At 45.0% G+C, this 16,208-nt stretch overlaps 1 protein-coding gene across 2 annotated transcripts in view; it reads left to right on the top strand.

Moving 5' to 3' along the window:
- TNR (tenascin R) overlaps window positions 1-13,191 on the top strand; it is a 419,993-nt gene extending 406,802 nt beyond the window's left edge. The window contains exons 20-23 of one of the 2 annotated variants that reach the window (XM_010367389.2): window positions 352-448; window positions 5,739-5,900; window positions 11,463-11,626; window positions 12,528-13,191. In XM_010367389.2, coding sequence (XP_010365691.1) covers window positions 352-448; window positions 5,739-5,900; window positions 11,463-11,626; window positions 12,528-12,647 — 543 coding nt within the window. In that variant the 3' untranslated portion in view covers window positions 12,648-13,191. The remainder of the gene's footprint in view (window positions 1-351; window positions 449-5,738; window positions 5,901-11,462; window positions 11,627-12,527) is intronic. The other variant, XM_030936693.1, reaches the window with a different exon arrangement.
- Window positions 13,192-16,208: the final 3,017 nt, after the last annotated feature.

The raw sequence follows: 16,208 nt of genomic DNA, 5'->3' as shown, positions 1-16,208 counted from the left end.
TTTCTACTGCACTCTGTAGTGCAAAAGATTCATTTGAGAGCCAAGCCTATTTCCCCTGATATTTAGGGCTTGATATGTATCCTGAGTCCTTTCTACATTGCAGGGGTGCAAATTAGTGTCAACATCGCACTGGAGCCTATTCATCAGGGGCCTCTACACTTCAAGAGAAGTGTTCTGAGCATCTCCTACAAAAATTGCTGTGTAAATACTGAGCTCTGCTCTGAAATGTTCCTTCTTTGGACATCTTTGTCATTGCAGATATAAAACCCAGTTATATCAATTTTACTTATCACAGTTTATTTTCCCTAGCATCTCCTTGGGTTTTTTTTTTTTTCTTTCTTTCCTTCATAGGTATTTCAGAGGCGGCAGAATGGCCAAACTGATTTTTTCCGGAAATGGGCTGATTACCGTGTTGGCTTCGGGAACCTGGAGGATGAGTTCTGGCTAGGTAAAGCCTCCTTATTGCTTTCCCTTGACGTGCTTCTCTGGCTTTTTGTCCATCTCTCTCCTTTTTGTGTCCATCTGAGATTATCAGAAACCCTGTGTTTGTTGAGAAACTGACAGCTCCTGAATTGCTTTCAGAACCTCTTGCTCTGTTTAGCTTCACTATTGATCTGTTTTTATCTTACTGTGGTGTTTTCCTCTTTTCTCTGTCTCTTCCCATCCTCATTAATAGTCTCTTGTTCTGATGGGTTTTGACATGAGGCTACTACAAAGGGAATGAGCTGCCTGGTGGGGGAGGGGCACAGGGAGCAACAGACTGCCTGGCCATTTCCCAGAAGCAAGGCAACCAGCCAGCCAGCCTACAGGTCAGGGGAGAAATGAGGCCAGCCACTCCACTTAGTTCCTTGGGGAATGTTATTACCTGACCTGGGAAGGAAAAGGGAAAAAAATGAAAGTGGCATTAGAGGTGACTGACAATTTCCTAGAGGTCTGACACTGGCAGGAAATATAGATCAAGAACCAAACTGGCGTGAGATGGTAAACACACATCCAAGCCAGGCAGATGGTGGTGGTGCCAAGTTCTGGAAGGTGACCCATTTATTATGACCTGTGTCCCCCTCTTAGTTAGATTTTCATAATGATGGAAAAAGGGAGGTAGAGGAAAAGATTAATTATCAAGTTCCATATTTGTGGTCTCCTCTCTGTCTTCCCTGCCACTATCTCCTCTCACCATCTTCTCCTGGATGCCTAGATAACAAGCTTCTTAACGGCCTCTCTGCTTCTAGGACTACCCCATTGCCCACATGGCTATAATCACCCAACAGGTTCTTCTTGCCTTTTGCACAGATAAACCCAATTCTCTGAGACAGCATTATTGCAGTAAAGAAAGAGTTTAATTAACACAAGGCCACCAAGTGGAAGGACTGGAGTTATTACACAAATCAATCTCTCCAAAAACTCAGAAGCTAGGGTTTTTATGGATAATTTGGTGGGCAGGGGGCTAGGGAATGGGTACTGCCAACTGGTTGGGAATGAAATCATAGGATTGTGGAAAATGTTCCTCATGCACTGAGTCTGCATTTAGTTGGGGGAGGCAGGCCCAGTTGAGTCATGTGTCACTGGTCCAGGTGGGGTCACTTGGTTGCCTGAATGCAAAAGTCTGAAAAACATCTCAAAAGACCAGTCTGCAATAGTGCTGTTATCTATAGGAGCAACTGGAAAAGTCACAAATCTCTGGCCATATGACCCTGAGCAGTAAGGGATTATAGAAACTATGCCTACAGTTTAGCAGAACTCAGGTCCCTCCCGTAATCCTAATCTCTTGGCCTTTCATTAGTCTTACAAAGGTAGTTTCAGTCCCTGAAAAAGGAGGGGAGCAGTTTTAGGGAGGGACTATTATCATCCTTGCTTTAAAATTAAACTATAAACTGAATTCCTCCCATGGTTAGCTTGGCCTATGCCCAGAAATGAGTGAGGAGGGCAGCCAGCCAGTGAGGCCAGAACCAAGAAGGAGTCAGCCATGCTAGACTTCTCTCACTGTCATGATCTTTGCAAAGGTGGGTTCTTGACCACTAGAATGGTCTTCCTCACACCCCAAATATGAGTGACAGCTAATCCCCTTTGTAAAACTTTTCAGTGACTCCACATTACCACCAGGAGAAGGCCCAATGCCTTAGCCAAAGTACAGGCCCTCTCTCACCTGCCTCTGAAGCCTCCTCTACACCCTAAGTACCTCACCTGCTCTTCCCCTCACTCCTCTCCAACACCAAACTCCACATATGCACAACTACCGATGCTTCCTCTGCCGGGAGCACTCCAAGCCAACCGTCCTCCTTTCCCCACATGCCTTGTGTGATGAGTGCCATCTGTGTATATTCAGAGACACAGCTAAGCACCTTCTCCTCCACAGAGCCGGTCCTCACCAGTTTTCTCCCCCATTGCCTGTGGGAGAAGTGGCCACTCCTTCTTGTCTGGCACAGATCATAGTGTCCATTTTACTTCCCATCTGTCTCTGCTATGTGCGCTTTATTGAGGGCTGGGACCACCTCTTATTTATCTTCTAACCCCATTACCTATATACCTATGACAGTGCCTGGGAGATAGTAGGTACCTAAAATGTAGATAATCAATAAATCAATCAATGATCAGAATTAATTGAATGCATTTTAAATCCACAGATTTGTGTTTGCTGATACAGACAATAAAAATATAAGGTAAATGCCACACAAAAACATTGACATAAAAGTCAAACAAATTGAAAAATATTCTTACCTTCAAAGCATCAGCAAGCAACTTAGGAGACAAGTGTAATACCCATGAATCAATACATCCATAAGCAGACAGGACAGGACTCACATTTCCCAAAGCTGAGCAGCTGTATACCACTTTCACAATTTGTGTCATATTTTCTGAAATACATAAACTATCATGCACTTAAAATTTCTATAGATTACTCTTTAATTAAATATATTTTTAAAAGAAATGTTATAGCATTGCCAAAAATAGAAAGCTAGTTATCATGTGTCATAAATAAAAAAGCCTCAAAAATAAATGCAATTAAGAGAAAACTATATTAATAGTATTAAGTGACAGTTAAATACAGGGACTCCAAGCCTGTTGTTGCTGGCAGTGGTGATGGTGTTAAAAATGGAGATTAGGAAGTGTTTCATGCTTTTCATGCTAAACAAACCACTAAAATACTAGAACCAAACTGAGATTGTGAGTGAAGGTTAGGATCAGGGTTAAGGTATTTCCTTGATCTATTACAAAAGACTCAGATTAAATCTGGAAATACCTTTCTTCTGATTATTGAAGGCTATTTAGTGCCTTATATATCTCATGTCATCAGAGATGCCATCCACACTGGGAAACACTGTCCTAACCTATGAACCACTGAAAAGAAGGCCACAGATATTCAAAGACGGAAGAGACCAGCTTCCTAGAGAAGGCACTGAGGGATAAATCAGTCAGAGGAATGAAGGGAGGAAAATGATGAAAAGGAGGGAAGGCAGGAATTCTTCTGACAACTGCAAACCGAGGCCAGGGAGGAAACCCATTCACTGAGAGGAAAGGTGCAAGTGAGGGAAAGAAAACAATGAGGTGAGTGGGTTGAATAGAGGCAAGTAGGGAACTTAAAAATCGGAAACAGAAGTCTTCACTTGATGATGTAGGTAAGAGGGAGACAGGGAGGGCTCTTGAAGAGGCTAGGCCTGGTGCAGTGTAGTTTGGGAGCAATACTCAGGTTGGGGATAACACTATGACCCATAGTTTATGTCCTATACGGGGTTTTCTAGAAACAGAGATCGAAACAGGAATTCTTGTTCAAGTGACTTACTGGGGGAGTTCACCAGGGAGAAGGGAATGGGGGAACCAAAACAGGGCAGAGAAAACTACAAAAATGTGGTTTTGGCTGGAGACTCCCTTCAGTGTGATCCCTAGGGAAACTTGGGAGCATGAATTGCTCCTCAGAGCTGGTCACCACTTAGGCAAGGAGGCCAAGCTTTTGTACCCCTCCACATCAGTCATTGATGGAGGTCTGCTCCATGACATGGGGGAAAGAGCTTAGCTTCCAGGATGAAGTGACTCCCATTTGGTCAAGGGCAATTTTCCAAGAAGAAGGCAGCTGCAAGTTGCTAACAGCCAACACTTGTAGCAGCTTGGGGGATGGATCTATCTGCCAATTAAAGGCATCACAGCAAGGCACCATCAGCATCTACTACATCTGCACAAGCACAAGTCTACGGTGAGTTGTGGGTTAGCAACTCAGCCAACAGCAAACAGCAGTCAAATAGCCCTTGACTTGTAATCAAGATAAAACTCTAAGTCTCAAATGGGACAGGAAAGCCAAAAGACCTGTATGGCCTTCAGCCAATCATCTCACCTCTCTTGGATTTCAGCTTCTTCTTCTGCAAAACAAAGAGACTGGCCTGAGTAACCACTAAATTCCCTTCAGTCTCTGCAATTGTTTGATTCTAAATCATGGCATACTCAAATAGATATCAGATATCACAGCAAAGCAAGGGGACTCTAGTTCAGTAAGCAGATAAAACTTAGGACTCAGAGAAATTACCAGCAACATAAGATGAATGGTTCAAAGTTTGGGCAGGTAGATCAAAATTGGAGAGTCCCAGGGCATGGCTGATCATGACAAGCAGGCAAGAAAATGTAAATAAGAAAATATCGGCCAGGCGCGGTGGCTCACGCCTGTAATCCCAGCACTTTGAGAGGCCGAGGTGGGCGGATCACGAGGTCAGGAGATCAAGACCATCCTGGCTAACACAGTGAAACCTCATCTTTACTAAAAATATAAAAAATGAGCCGAGCGTGGTGGTGGGCACCTGTAGTCCCAGCTACTTGGGAGGTTGAGGCAGGAGAATGGTGTGAACCTGGGAGATGGAGCTTGCAGTGAGCCAAGATTGTGTCACTGCACTCCAGCCTGGTGACAGAGTGAGATTCTGTCTCAAAAAAAAAAAAAAAAAAAAAAAAAAAAAAAGGAAAGAAAAGAAAGAAAGAAAATATATATCACCATATCACCAAGGGGGGTCTGGACTCTGCCTAACTCAGGGACTTACAAAGGTTTGCACCTTACAGGAATCTATTAGACCAAGGCCTGGGAAGCTTAGAGGCAAAGGAGGAAGCAGATGAATGAGGGTAACTGGCTGAAAAGGCCAGTGGAAAGGTAGCAGTGCAAATGTAGCGGGCAGATTAGAGAGAAAGGGACTGGAGTCAGGAGGCAGAGAATAATATTCTGTGACCTGGCTATGGAGCCCCAGGAAGCCTAGGCTGGGGGCAGGAGAGGCAGTGTAAGGAAAGGTCGACAGAGCCCTTCGTGCATGCTACTAGGAGATGTTAAGATGTTCTAGATGCTCTGAACTCCTCTAATCAATGTTTTCACCTCATGTTTTTGATCACTCATGCCCAAGGACTCACATCCATGTAATACCTCTTGTAATTTTCTTCTAGTACCATGGTTTGGCAGAAGAGGTGAGAGGGGTTGGGGCCAGGAATCCTGAGGCTCAGGGCTTGTCAGTTACTGGGTCAAGAGGAGGTATTAGAACCCTTGAGTTTCCTGTTTTGGAAACCCATCGGCAGACCTGGACTGTCCTCTTTGCAGGAAGAAATTCAGAGACTGGCAGGGTCCATTTGATAGCAACCTGTGAAGCGCCAAGAGCAAAAGCAATCTGGAGTCCCCTCCTCTTCCCTGTAACATGTTTTGAGGCCACAGACGCATTTCCCTCCCATTTTCCAAAGCTGCTGGGGGCTAGTCTCAGTGTATTTTCTGCTCTTCTCCACAGGGCTGGACAACATACACAGGATTACATCCCAGGGCCGCTATGAGCTGCGCGTGGATATGCGGGATGGCCAGGAGGCCGCCTTCGCCTCCTACGACAGGTTCTCTGTCGAGGACAACAGAAACCTGTACAAACTCCGCATAGGAAGCTACAACGGCACTGCGGGTACCTATGGCTCCTGAGCAGACCCCACGGGCAGTGGGCATGGGACAAGAGCCCCCAGATTCTAGGCCTAAGCTGCCTCAGGAAGCAGCAGCACCCACAGAGTTCCTGCATTCACTGCTGGCCAGGGAGAAGGGCCATGCCACTCAGAACCACTGGCAGTGGTCCCAGCTCTCCCTGGCCACTCACCTAAAAGCAACTTTGCAGGACTTCAGTTTCACCATCTGGAAAATTGTAATAAGGATGCCTGCCCTACTTCACTGAGTAGTCAAAAAAAAAATGAGACCAGTAGAGTGAATGTGCTTTTAAAGTTTAAAAAAGATGCAGTGTGAAGACGAAGAAGGATTGTTTTGCTTGTTTAGATTAGTCACTATGGGCTCTTATGCAGTGAGAGCAGAATCATCCACTGTCTGGGTAGAAATCTCCCATGCAATGACATCCAGGAAAACTATCTTTGAATTAGTGCAAATCGTACAGAAGTCGCCCCTCTCTGAGATGCCCCCAACACTCTGCCCTGGCCATCAGCGGTCATGCTAACACCTGGTCAAGGAGCAAATGATGTCACTTACCTGTTCCTCATTGGCCATGTCCCTTTTCATTCCTCCGCAAGAACCACATAGATGGTCAGGTTTTCTGTGTAGATTTTTACATTATTTCTACCAAGCAGAACAACCATCTCATCAAGCTTGGTTGCATTAGTAGTTTTTTCAGAACATAACATCCAGTCTGCTTCTTGGGCTTTGCCAATCTGTTTCCTGTGTTCTATCATAACACATTTCATAAAACGTGATTTTCTAAATATTCTAATGTTTGATACTTGGAATTATTGGCCCTTTCATTAACACCAATTTTAGGGTTAAATGCTGGTGTGTAATTTTAGCAACATTTTTATGACTCTTGAAATTAAGAAGAGAATTAGGGTGTTGTCCTTCTAGTTACTGCATCTGTTCAATTATTTCTCTTTTTAGCCAGATACTCCAAAGAGAAGACATGCTTTCCTTTCTTATGCTCACGTCTGAGATCATTTCCAACAGCAATGACATCAGCCTGAAGTGCCCCCAACAAAAGGCCCAATTTGACACACTTTGGGCATAAAACAGCCATTGAAATGGAGCATATTAAACAAGATGCCAGACTAAATCATTTAAAAAATCACCTGATGTTATTCACTTCTAAGATTACAATTGTGCCTATAGAAAAGCCATTCTGATTTCCCCTATAGGAAAAGAAGCCAGCCTTCCAACTTCCCTACAGCACCCCCTCCCTCCCTCCTCTTCATCCCCCTGTGCTTTCATTTGCCTTTCTTGGGCCTGGCCCTTGCTCCCTCTGTTCCAGCTCTGTCTTGCTTTGGGGCCTATGGAGGCCAGAACAGGTGGACTGCATGCTACTGTCATGTCTCAGGGGGAGATCCTGCCAACAGTTTGGCTGTTCATCATCAGCTAATTAGGGTCTCATCTCTCACCTCAAATATTCAGTTCATCTTCTTCAAAAGTTGAAAAGTTGGGCTTCGTTAGGCTGCCATCATCCCTAGGCAACATCACACAATGGTTGTTCTTTCTAGATCAGAAGGTTTCTGGGGAGGAAGAGCCCATCCCCTCTCTTCTGGCATTTAATATCGCCCAATTCTCCTGTACCTTATCTTTAGTAGTTTCTCATTTTTGCTGGCCTTCTGAATCAACCCGTCTCCAGGGCCTCCGATCCAAGTTCAGCCTTTTCTCCTGTTCCTCATTTCCCAAGGCTGCAAACATTCAAGTTTCTAGGATGCTGCTTGGATCAGAACTGAAAATTCCAAACTAAGTTATCAATCAGAGGTTGCTGAGCAGCTCCTAAAAGTTTATTGTGCAAGTTGTGGGGACTCAATAGAAGCATAAAACATGGCCTTTACAAAAACTAAATGTCTAGTTTTAAAAAGAAATAGGAAGTAACTCATCACGCAATCAGTGGTACTCAGTTCTAGTTTTTTTGTTTTTGTTTTTGTGTTTTTGAGACAGTCTCACTCTTTCACCCAGGCTGGTGTGCAGTGGCTTGATCTTGGCTCACTGCAACCTCTGCCTCCCAGGTTCAAGCAATTCTGCTTCAGCCTCCCAAGTAGCTGGGATTACAGGCACACACCACCACGCCCAGCTAATTTTTGTGTTTTTAGTAGAGATGGGGTTTTGCCATGCTGGCCAGGCTGGTCTCGAACTCCTGTCCTGAGGTGATCCACCCACCTCGGCCTCCCAAAGTGCTGGGATTATAGGCATGAGCCACCGTGCCTGGCCTCTCATTTCTAGTTTAAGGGGTGTTCGTGGAAGGGGAGTCTGGGTGGTGGAGGGTGGCATCATAAAGGCAGCTACATTCAACTGGGATTCCCATAGTAAGGAAAACAAACCCTGGAAGTTACAGAAGGTGCAGATGCTGTGGAGGAGGGGAGGCTGTGAAGGGACTGGCAGAGCAGGGCAAAGTGTAAATTCAGGAGGAATAGAGAAGATTGGTGAGGCAGGTAGAGCCAGATACAGAAGCTGGAAAATCAAGGGGCAGAAGAATTCAGTCTTCACATGGTAGCAATGGAGGGCCATTGTAGGTCCCAAGAAGAAAAATAGAAGTGGGGTTTAGGAAGATCCCTGTGACAGCTATGAACAGGATAAAGTAAGTCCAAGCGAAGAACATAAAGCGGCTGGCGGCTGCTGCATTGGTCCTAATGGGAGACAGTAGGAGTCTTGACTAACGTTGCGAATTAAGAAAAAGATATTATAAATCTGAACAGTGTTAAACATATGAGGTGGCTATATGAGGCAGAAATGGGAAGGGGAGCCAGGCTTTGGGAGGATGTAAAGACCAACATTGGGAGCATGTCTGCCACAGTGGAAGGCAACCTCAGAGTGGAAGCTGGAGAGAACTGCTCCAGGGGAATAATGAGGACAAATTCTAGATGACAGAGGGAGGGGCAGGGAGTGAGAAGATAGGATGTGGGTGGAGACCGCATAATCAAGGAACTGATGGTAAAAGAAATAATCATTAAGGAGTAAGATTAATCTAATAATTTTTAAGACAAAAGATATGAATGTGACTTAGGGTGAGAGGAGGTGAAAATTTAAAAAAAAAAAAAGATAGAAGAAAAAGGGCCGGGGTCACGCCTGTAATCCTAGCACTTTGGGAGACCGAAGTGGGCAGATCATGAGGTCAAGAGATCGAGACCATCCTGGCCAACATGGTGAAACCCCGTCTCTACTAAAAATACAAAAATTAGCTAGGTGTAGTGCCGTACACCTGTAATCACAGCTACTCAGGAGGCTGAGGCAAGAGAATTGCTTGAACCTGGGAGGCAGAGATTGCAGTGAGCCAAGATTGTGCCACTGCACTCCAACCTGGGTGACAGAACGAGACTCTATCTCACACACAAAAAATAAATTAAAAATAAAAATAAATAAAAGAAAAAGGAAAAAGTAAGCAATATGTTTTAACTTTTCCAGGATCTGGAAGAGATGGGAAAGAGGGAGTTGTAGATGGTGGGGTTAACTCTAGATGGGCATAAAATCTGAGTCCCTGGAGACTGGAAGGGGAAGACAAAGAAGATGGGATAAAGATCATGACATGTTGAGTTAGGGCCTCCCCAGTGAGGGCGTCAGCCTTCCCTACAAAATAAAGATCAACCTCTTGAGAGTTAAGTTGTGGTGGGAAGCATTGGAGGCATTGAGTGGCCACTGTGAGCCTAGACTCAGAAGCCACAGAATCAGAATAGGTCTCTCCTCGCTTAAAGCAAGCTCAAAAGCACCCAAGACTCTTTCATTCAATAAATAGCATGGGCCCCTCCACAACATCCCTAGCCACAAATCCTGACCCTGCTAAAAGTCTTATCAATTATTATAATTTAATTACACTCTGATCCCTCACCTTAAATACACAATTTACCTGAGCCCCCTGCACAATATCCCCAAAAGAGAATACGCAGCCTCTGTTTGCCCCTCAGAATAGAAATCTCACCACCTCTTTAAGCAGTCTATTCCACTTGTGAACACCTCTAATATTTAGGGAATTTCTCCTTGTATATTTAGCCTAAATATACCTCTTTTTTTATTATTATACTTTAAGTTCTAGGGTACATGTGCACAACGTGCAGGTTTGTTACATATGTATACATGTGCCATGTTGGTGTGCTGTCCCCATTAGCTCGTCATTTACATTAGTTATATCTCCTAATGCTATCCCTCCCCGCTCCCACCACCCCATGACAGGCCCCATTGTGTGATGTTCCCCACCCTGTGTCCAAGTGTTCTCATTGCTCATTCCCCACCTATGAGTGAGAACATGTGATGTTTGGTTTTCTCTCCTTGCAATAGTTTGCTCAGAATGATGGTTTCCAGCTTCATCTGTGTCCCTACAAAGGACATGAACTCATCCTTTTTTATGGCTGCATAATATTCCATGTTGTATATGTGCCACATTTTCTTAATTCAGTCTATCACTGCTGGACATTTGGGTTGGTTCCAAGTTTTTGCTATTGTGAATAGTGCCGCAGTAAACACACGTGTCCATGTGTCTTTATAGCATCATGATTTACAGTCCTGTGGTATATACCCAGTAATGAGATGTCTGGGTCAAATGGTATTTCTATTTCTAGATCCTTGAGGAATCACCATACTGTCTTCCACAATGGTTGCACTAGTTTACAGTTCCACCAACAGTGTAAAAGTATTCCTATTTCTCCACATCCTCTCCAGCACCTGTTGTTTCCTGACTTTTTAATGATCGCCATTCTAACTGGTGTGAGATGGTATCTCATTGTGGTTTTGATTTGCATTTCTCTGATGCCCAGTGATGAAGAGCATTTTTTCATGTGTCTGTTGGCTGCAAAAATGTCATCTTCACCTACTAATCCTCGTACTTCCCCACAGAATTTATTTAATTTTTTTTCTCAATAGCCCATCAAATATTTGGTGACAGTGATCATAGGCCATGTGTCCCTCTTGAAGTCCGCTCTTCCCCAAGATACAGCCCAGATGTCCCAAGCACTTCTCCTTTGACATGGTTATGGTTTTTTCATCATCCTATTTCTTATGATTGGGAACTCTAATTTGCTGATGTCCCTCTTCCCATGTGGCCTCAAGTTCAGAATGTGGGTTCTTGGGTGTCATCTGAGCAGGCCTGGTGAGGCAGGGAGAAGCCAGGCTGAAGCTGCATGGTGGTGACCCAGAATGGCCCAAGTCTGCCTGGCTCATTGCCATCTCCTCTGAAGACAGGAGGAACCATGAGTGGCCCGTGTCCCAGTGCAGGCCTGGAGGAAACAGCTGAGGGTTGGGGGCGGGGTGGGCAATGAGATGGGGCTAAGTGGAGAAAGTTCTCAGCAAAAGTGGTCAAAGGGATTAGGAAGTTGGTTGGAGATTGTAGCATGAAAGTGGTTGGCCCTGGGGGTAAGGTGAATTAAGAGTTCAGTAGAGCCATGCTGAAAAACTGGGTGAAAATGAAAAGGTAAGTGGAAGGCTCCATAAGTGGAAGCCAGGTTTGCTGGAAGTGGGTCAAATGTCCAGAAAATCCTGATAAAGCAGTAATAAATGGGAGAGTCTCATGAATGTATCTTTTTTGCAGGGGACTCCCTCAGCTATCATCAAGGACGCCCTTTCTCCACAGAGGATAGAGACAATGATGTTGCAGTGACCAACTGTGCCATGTCATACAAGGGAGCATGGTGGTATAAGAACTGCCACCGGACCAACCTCAATGGGAAGTACGGGGAGTCCAGGCACAGTCAGGTAAGTGATGCTCCACCTCTGCTGTGAATAAGCCCGAGCTGTAGAACCCGTGCTCCTTTAGCTTTATGTTTTAAAGGCACATGCGAGTCCTTCATTTCCCTTTAAAAAGAAATATTTGGAGTCTTGAGAAAAATAATACAGACAATGAGATAAGATCAGGACAGAGTAGAAGCCAGAGGAAGGAAAGGAAAGGACCCAGGAGCCGGAACTCACCCAGAGAAGCCCTTGATAACCAGTCAAGTTCCATTTCAATCCCTTATCCAGAAGATCCCATGAAGAAAGCTTATCAGTTATGAGGACAGCTTCACAGGCTCAACTTGACCCTAAAAACGGTCCCAGGAAGATAGAGATTGAAAATACCAGTCTGAACTGGACAATCTTTCCCTATCAGAGACCACAAATTTATAGACTGGGCTGGGTGACAGGGAGACCAGCAGGACCAACTAGACTTTCTAAGTGTTAACACTGAAACAGCCCACATCAGGGAAACCCCTCAGTTCTGGGCAAACCAAAAGGGTTTGTCATCCTAGGTAGAAACTGCCTAAGTCTCCCATTAGGAGTGAGCAGTCAAACACAGTTATTCTCTTCCAAATGCTTCCACCCTGTTGGGATTTCACAACCATCTACTGGTGCATGCCACTGCTGGAAGCCAAAAACAAAGCTGGCAATAAGGAATGACCTGCAACATGCTCCCTGGAAAGACCCACGCCAGCAGCACATTTAAGGAGAAAGCTGGAAAGAGACTCTGCCCCTTTCACTTTATTGGGAACTTGGCCTCGAAGTTAGCTGAAAATAGCTAACCCCACATTGTGGATTCCCTGTTTCCATAATTATCCTTTTTATGAAGTGGGGTGTTCCATGGTGGGAGATGACCTAACACGCTTATCTTTCTCACACCCAGGGCATCAACTGGTACCATTGGAAAGGCCACGAGTTCTCTATCCCCTTTGTGGAAATGAAGATGCGCCCCTACAGTCACCGTCTCATGGCAGGGAGAAAACGGCAGTCCTTACAGTTCTGAGCAGTGGGTGGCTGCGAGCCAACCAATCTTCCCTGTCATTTGTTTGTATTTTATAACATGAAACAAGGGGGGAGGGTAATAGCAATGTGTTTTGCAACATATTAAGAGTATGTGAAGGAAGCAGGGATGTAGCAGGAATCCGTTGGTTACCATCTGCTCTTGGTTTCTGCTGCCCTGGAGCCTGACCCTCAGTCTCCATTCTCCCTCCTACCCAGTCCTCCTCAACCTTCACCTCCTTTCCCACCAAGGAGGAGATGTAGGAAGTTTTCTTAAAGGGCCAATTCAAAGGCAAGTCATGGGGTGCAGATTGTTATGGTGACAGGCACATACGTTTTTCTACCCTTCTTCCGAGATGTCCTCCACCTTCCAGGTATTTGTGATTTTGTCACAGCCTGACATGGCCACGTTCTCACATTGGCCCGGAAGAAAGAGCCTCAGCAAGAGAGGTTTGCCAACAATTCCCCTTAAGAGGAAACAGATCAACTGTACCCCATCCCAGCAACCCAGGTTCTTTTCCTTCCTTCCTTCCTTCCTTCCTTCCTTCCTTCCTTCCTTCCTTCCTTCCTTCCTTCCTTCCTCCCTCCCTCCCTCCCTCCCTCCCTCCCTTCCTTCCCTCCCTCCCTCCATTCTTTCTTTCTCTCTTAACAGTATCTCACTCTTGCTCAGGCTGGAGTGCAGTGGTGCAATCTCAGCTCACTACAGTCTCGATTTCCTGAGCTTAAGTGATCCTCTCGCCTCAGCCTCTTGAGTAGCTGGGACTACAGGCATGAGCCACCATACCTGGCTGATTTTTCTTTTATTTTTTGTAGAGATGGGGGTCTCACTATGTTGCCCGGGCTTGTCACAAACTCCTGGCCTCAAACAGTCCTCCCACCTCAGCCTCCCAAAATGCTGGGATTACAAGTTACAGCCACTGGACCCGGCCCCAAGTCCTTTATAATGGGCCAAAGATTCTCATCTTCTGACATTCTACTATACCAGCCACATGTCCTGTTACCTTTCAAGAACAGTGGCTCTTTTCTGGCCCTGATGGAGCCTTTTGCCTAATTCCATCCTGTCTTAGACCCCAGAGCCTCACAAACCCAACCAGAATTTTGGAATCTGGTTCCCAAGGCATTGCCTGCTCCTGGCCCTGGCTAGCACAGTGGCAATGTACCTGTGAGTCATCAGCCACTGCCCCCACCCTCAGGTCAGACAGACAGTTACTTTCTGCAAAGGTAGGAGGGGGAGATGGTTGTAGTTTTTAGCACTTTTGGGTTAGGCATTGAGGAAAGGACTGAAGAAGTCAAAATCAGGGCACTGCCATAGAGATTATAGTTTCCATGGGAAACACAGATCTTCCCTAGCCCTGTTTTCTCCATTTCTGGTCCTATTTGTCACAGATTCTTTTTTATGAATTGCAAACCGAAGGCCTCATATCTGTCTTCACCCAAGCCCTCCTTAGTGTAGGTAGCTTAATAAGAATCAGAAGAAGAAGGTATATGCCCAGAGAGCTATCCCCGACTGATAATCCTGGAAAGAGGTTGAATGTTTTTTCTTTTTTGGTCCTGTAGGAAACAGGAATGATTCCTGTTCCTCACAACAGGAATGAGGTGAGATCATGAGAAGCCTTTCCATCTTCTTTTATTATTCTGCCTTGGAAAGGAAAAATGACAATAGCCAAAGGAAATTACATCCAGAAATCCAAAGGTGAATAGGTGATAACTGTGGGCCTACTTCCCATTTTATGAGATGCGCTGTCTTCACCAGCACGATTTGATTCTTAAGCCCAAGAGAGCTAGAGGCTCTAGAAGCCATGACCTTTCAATTTCTCCTCCAAATCAAATATCAGCAACCATCCCCGCAACATCTGCTCAAATCCATCCCAGTTTTCTGAGCTGTCTTCTCCCTTTCCTCTCCCATTCCTCAAGGCCCAGTACCGTTTTCTGTAGTGCCTATGTTTGTCTGACCAGGGCAGTGTGTACCTTTGTCAACCAGTTACTGGATGAGCCTGAGTATTGGCAATTTTCTAATGGAAACATTCTCACTCTTACCAAGTTTTGAGAACCAGGATGAACAGTCCCTTGGGCTGACCATCATGCCTCGGACCTCATGGGGATGCAGTCAGCCGCCGTTGACTGGAGGCACTTTCCTTGCCGCAGGCTCCTAGGCTTTGTCCACTGCTGTGATGTGGATGTGACAGGCATACCCTGAAAACCCTAGGTGCCACTTCCATTTCTCAGTTCACCATGGGCTTCAACAAACTGGGAGGAGGAAAAAACAAAAACAGATCCTTTCAACAAGCATGTAAATTACATAAGACTTACCTAGAGACGGGGCAACAATGAATAGTAGGAAGCACATTGAATGGGAAACTTGAGGGCCGAGGTACAGGCCAACAGCTGTCATCTTAGCTACATGACATTGGCTGGGTTGTTTCACCTCTCTGGGCTGCAGCTTCTTCATCTTTCAGATGAGAGATTAGACTAGAATGAATTCTAATTTCCTTTCAGCTTTGACAGCCAACGATGCTAATCTGTGATCTGAAAACCTGAGTAGAAATTGGCATGGTGAGAGAGTACAATTAGGTAATGAAAATTCACTAGAATCCCTGTTTCACGAGGAAGGAAGAAAGGAAGGAAGGAAGGAAGGAAGGCAGGAAGGCAGGAAGGCAGGAAGGGAAAGAAAAGGAAGGGAGAGAAAGAAAAGAGAGAGATTGATTCAAGAGTCATAAGTAAAACACCAAACACACACACACACACACACACACACACACACACACACACACAAATATTGCAGAAAAGATCATGCTGAGTAAGAGGCTGAACTCTTTTTGTCCATAAAAACAGAACCCAGGTACCTGGGTGGTGCCAGCACAGCCCACTTCATCAAGGAAGTTGAAATGGAAAAAGATTATGTGTTGTCAATTCAGGTGAAAGTCAAGAAACATCAGTGGAAACCAAAATCTTCCTTTTATTGAAACCATTCTACATTATGGAACATTTTTACAAATAGTACCAGCGGCATTGCATCGCTTTATTTTGAAGCAAGAAAGAGACTTCAAAGATCAGCTTATTCAACCCTCTGTAAAAGGATTTATAGATTCCTTTTATTAAGTAGAGTGATTTTCTCATGAGTTTTCACTGTGTTTAAAAGACACTGTGCCCCACTCTCTTCCCAAGGTCTATGGTCAACTTGACTCAACGTTCTTAACTTTCCCTACTGATTCCTGCTTATCCTGCTCCTCCAAGCACAACTGCTTTTCCCAAAGGTAAATCCAGTAAGCAATACTCACAAAGCACCCACCCTATGCACACCAGTTTCCCTCAAGGGACTCAGAAGGAATCGAGGTAGACCCTTCTCAGAGGCTGTTTGACTGCAGACACATCAGAATACGTGCTTAAACCCAAAGCCAAAACCACCACCAATGACTGCAACAGGTTCACTGTCTAGACCCAAGGTCCAGGTAGTTTCCCTTTTATGCATCTCTCCATCATATAAAGATAGTTTCCAACATATCAAACACACATTCACCACGGTTATTTCTGGAAGGTGAAGGGGTCAGGTGTATAAGAGGTGGCA

The sequence above is a fragment of the Rhinopithecus roxellana genome, chromosome 8 (genome assembly GCF_007565055.1).
Source record: "Rhinopithecus roxellana isolate Shanxi Qingling chromosome 8, ASM756505v1, whole genome shotgun sequence".
In the NCBI taxonomy this organism is placed as follows: domain Eukaryota; kingdom Metazoa; phylum Chordata; class Mammalia; order Primates; family Cercopithecidae; genus Rhinopithecus; species Rhinopithecus roxellana.
Note: the sequence above shows the minus strand (reverse complement) of the source record. Positions and strands in the feature narration are given on the sequence as shown.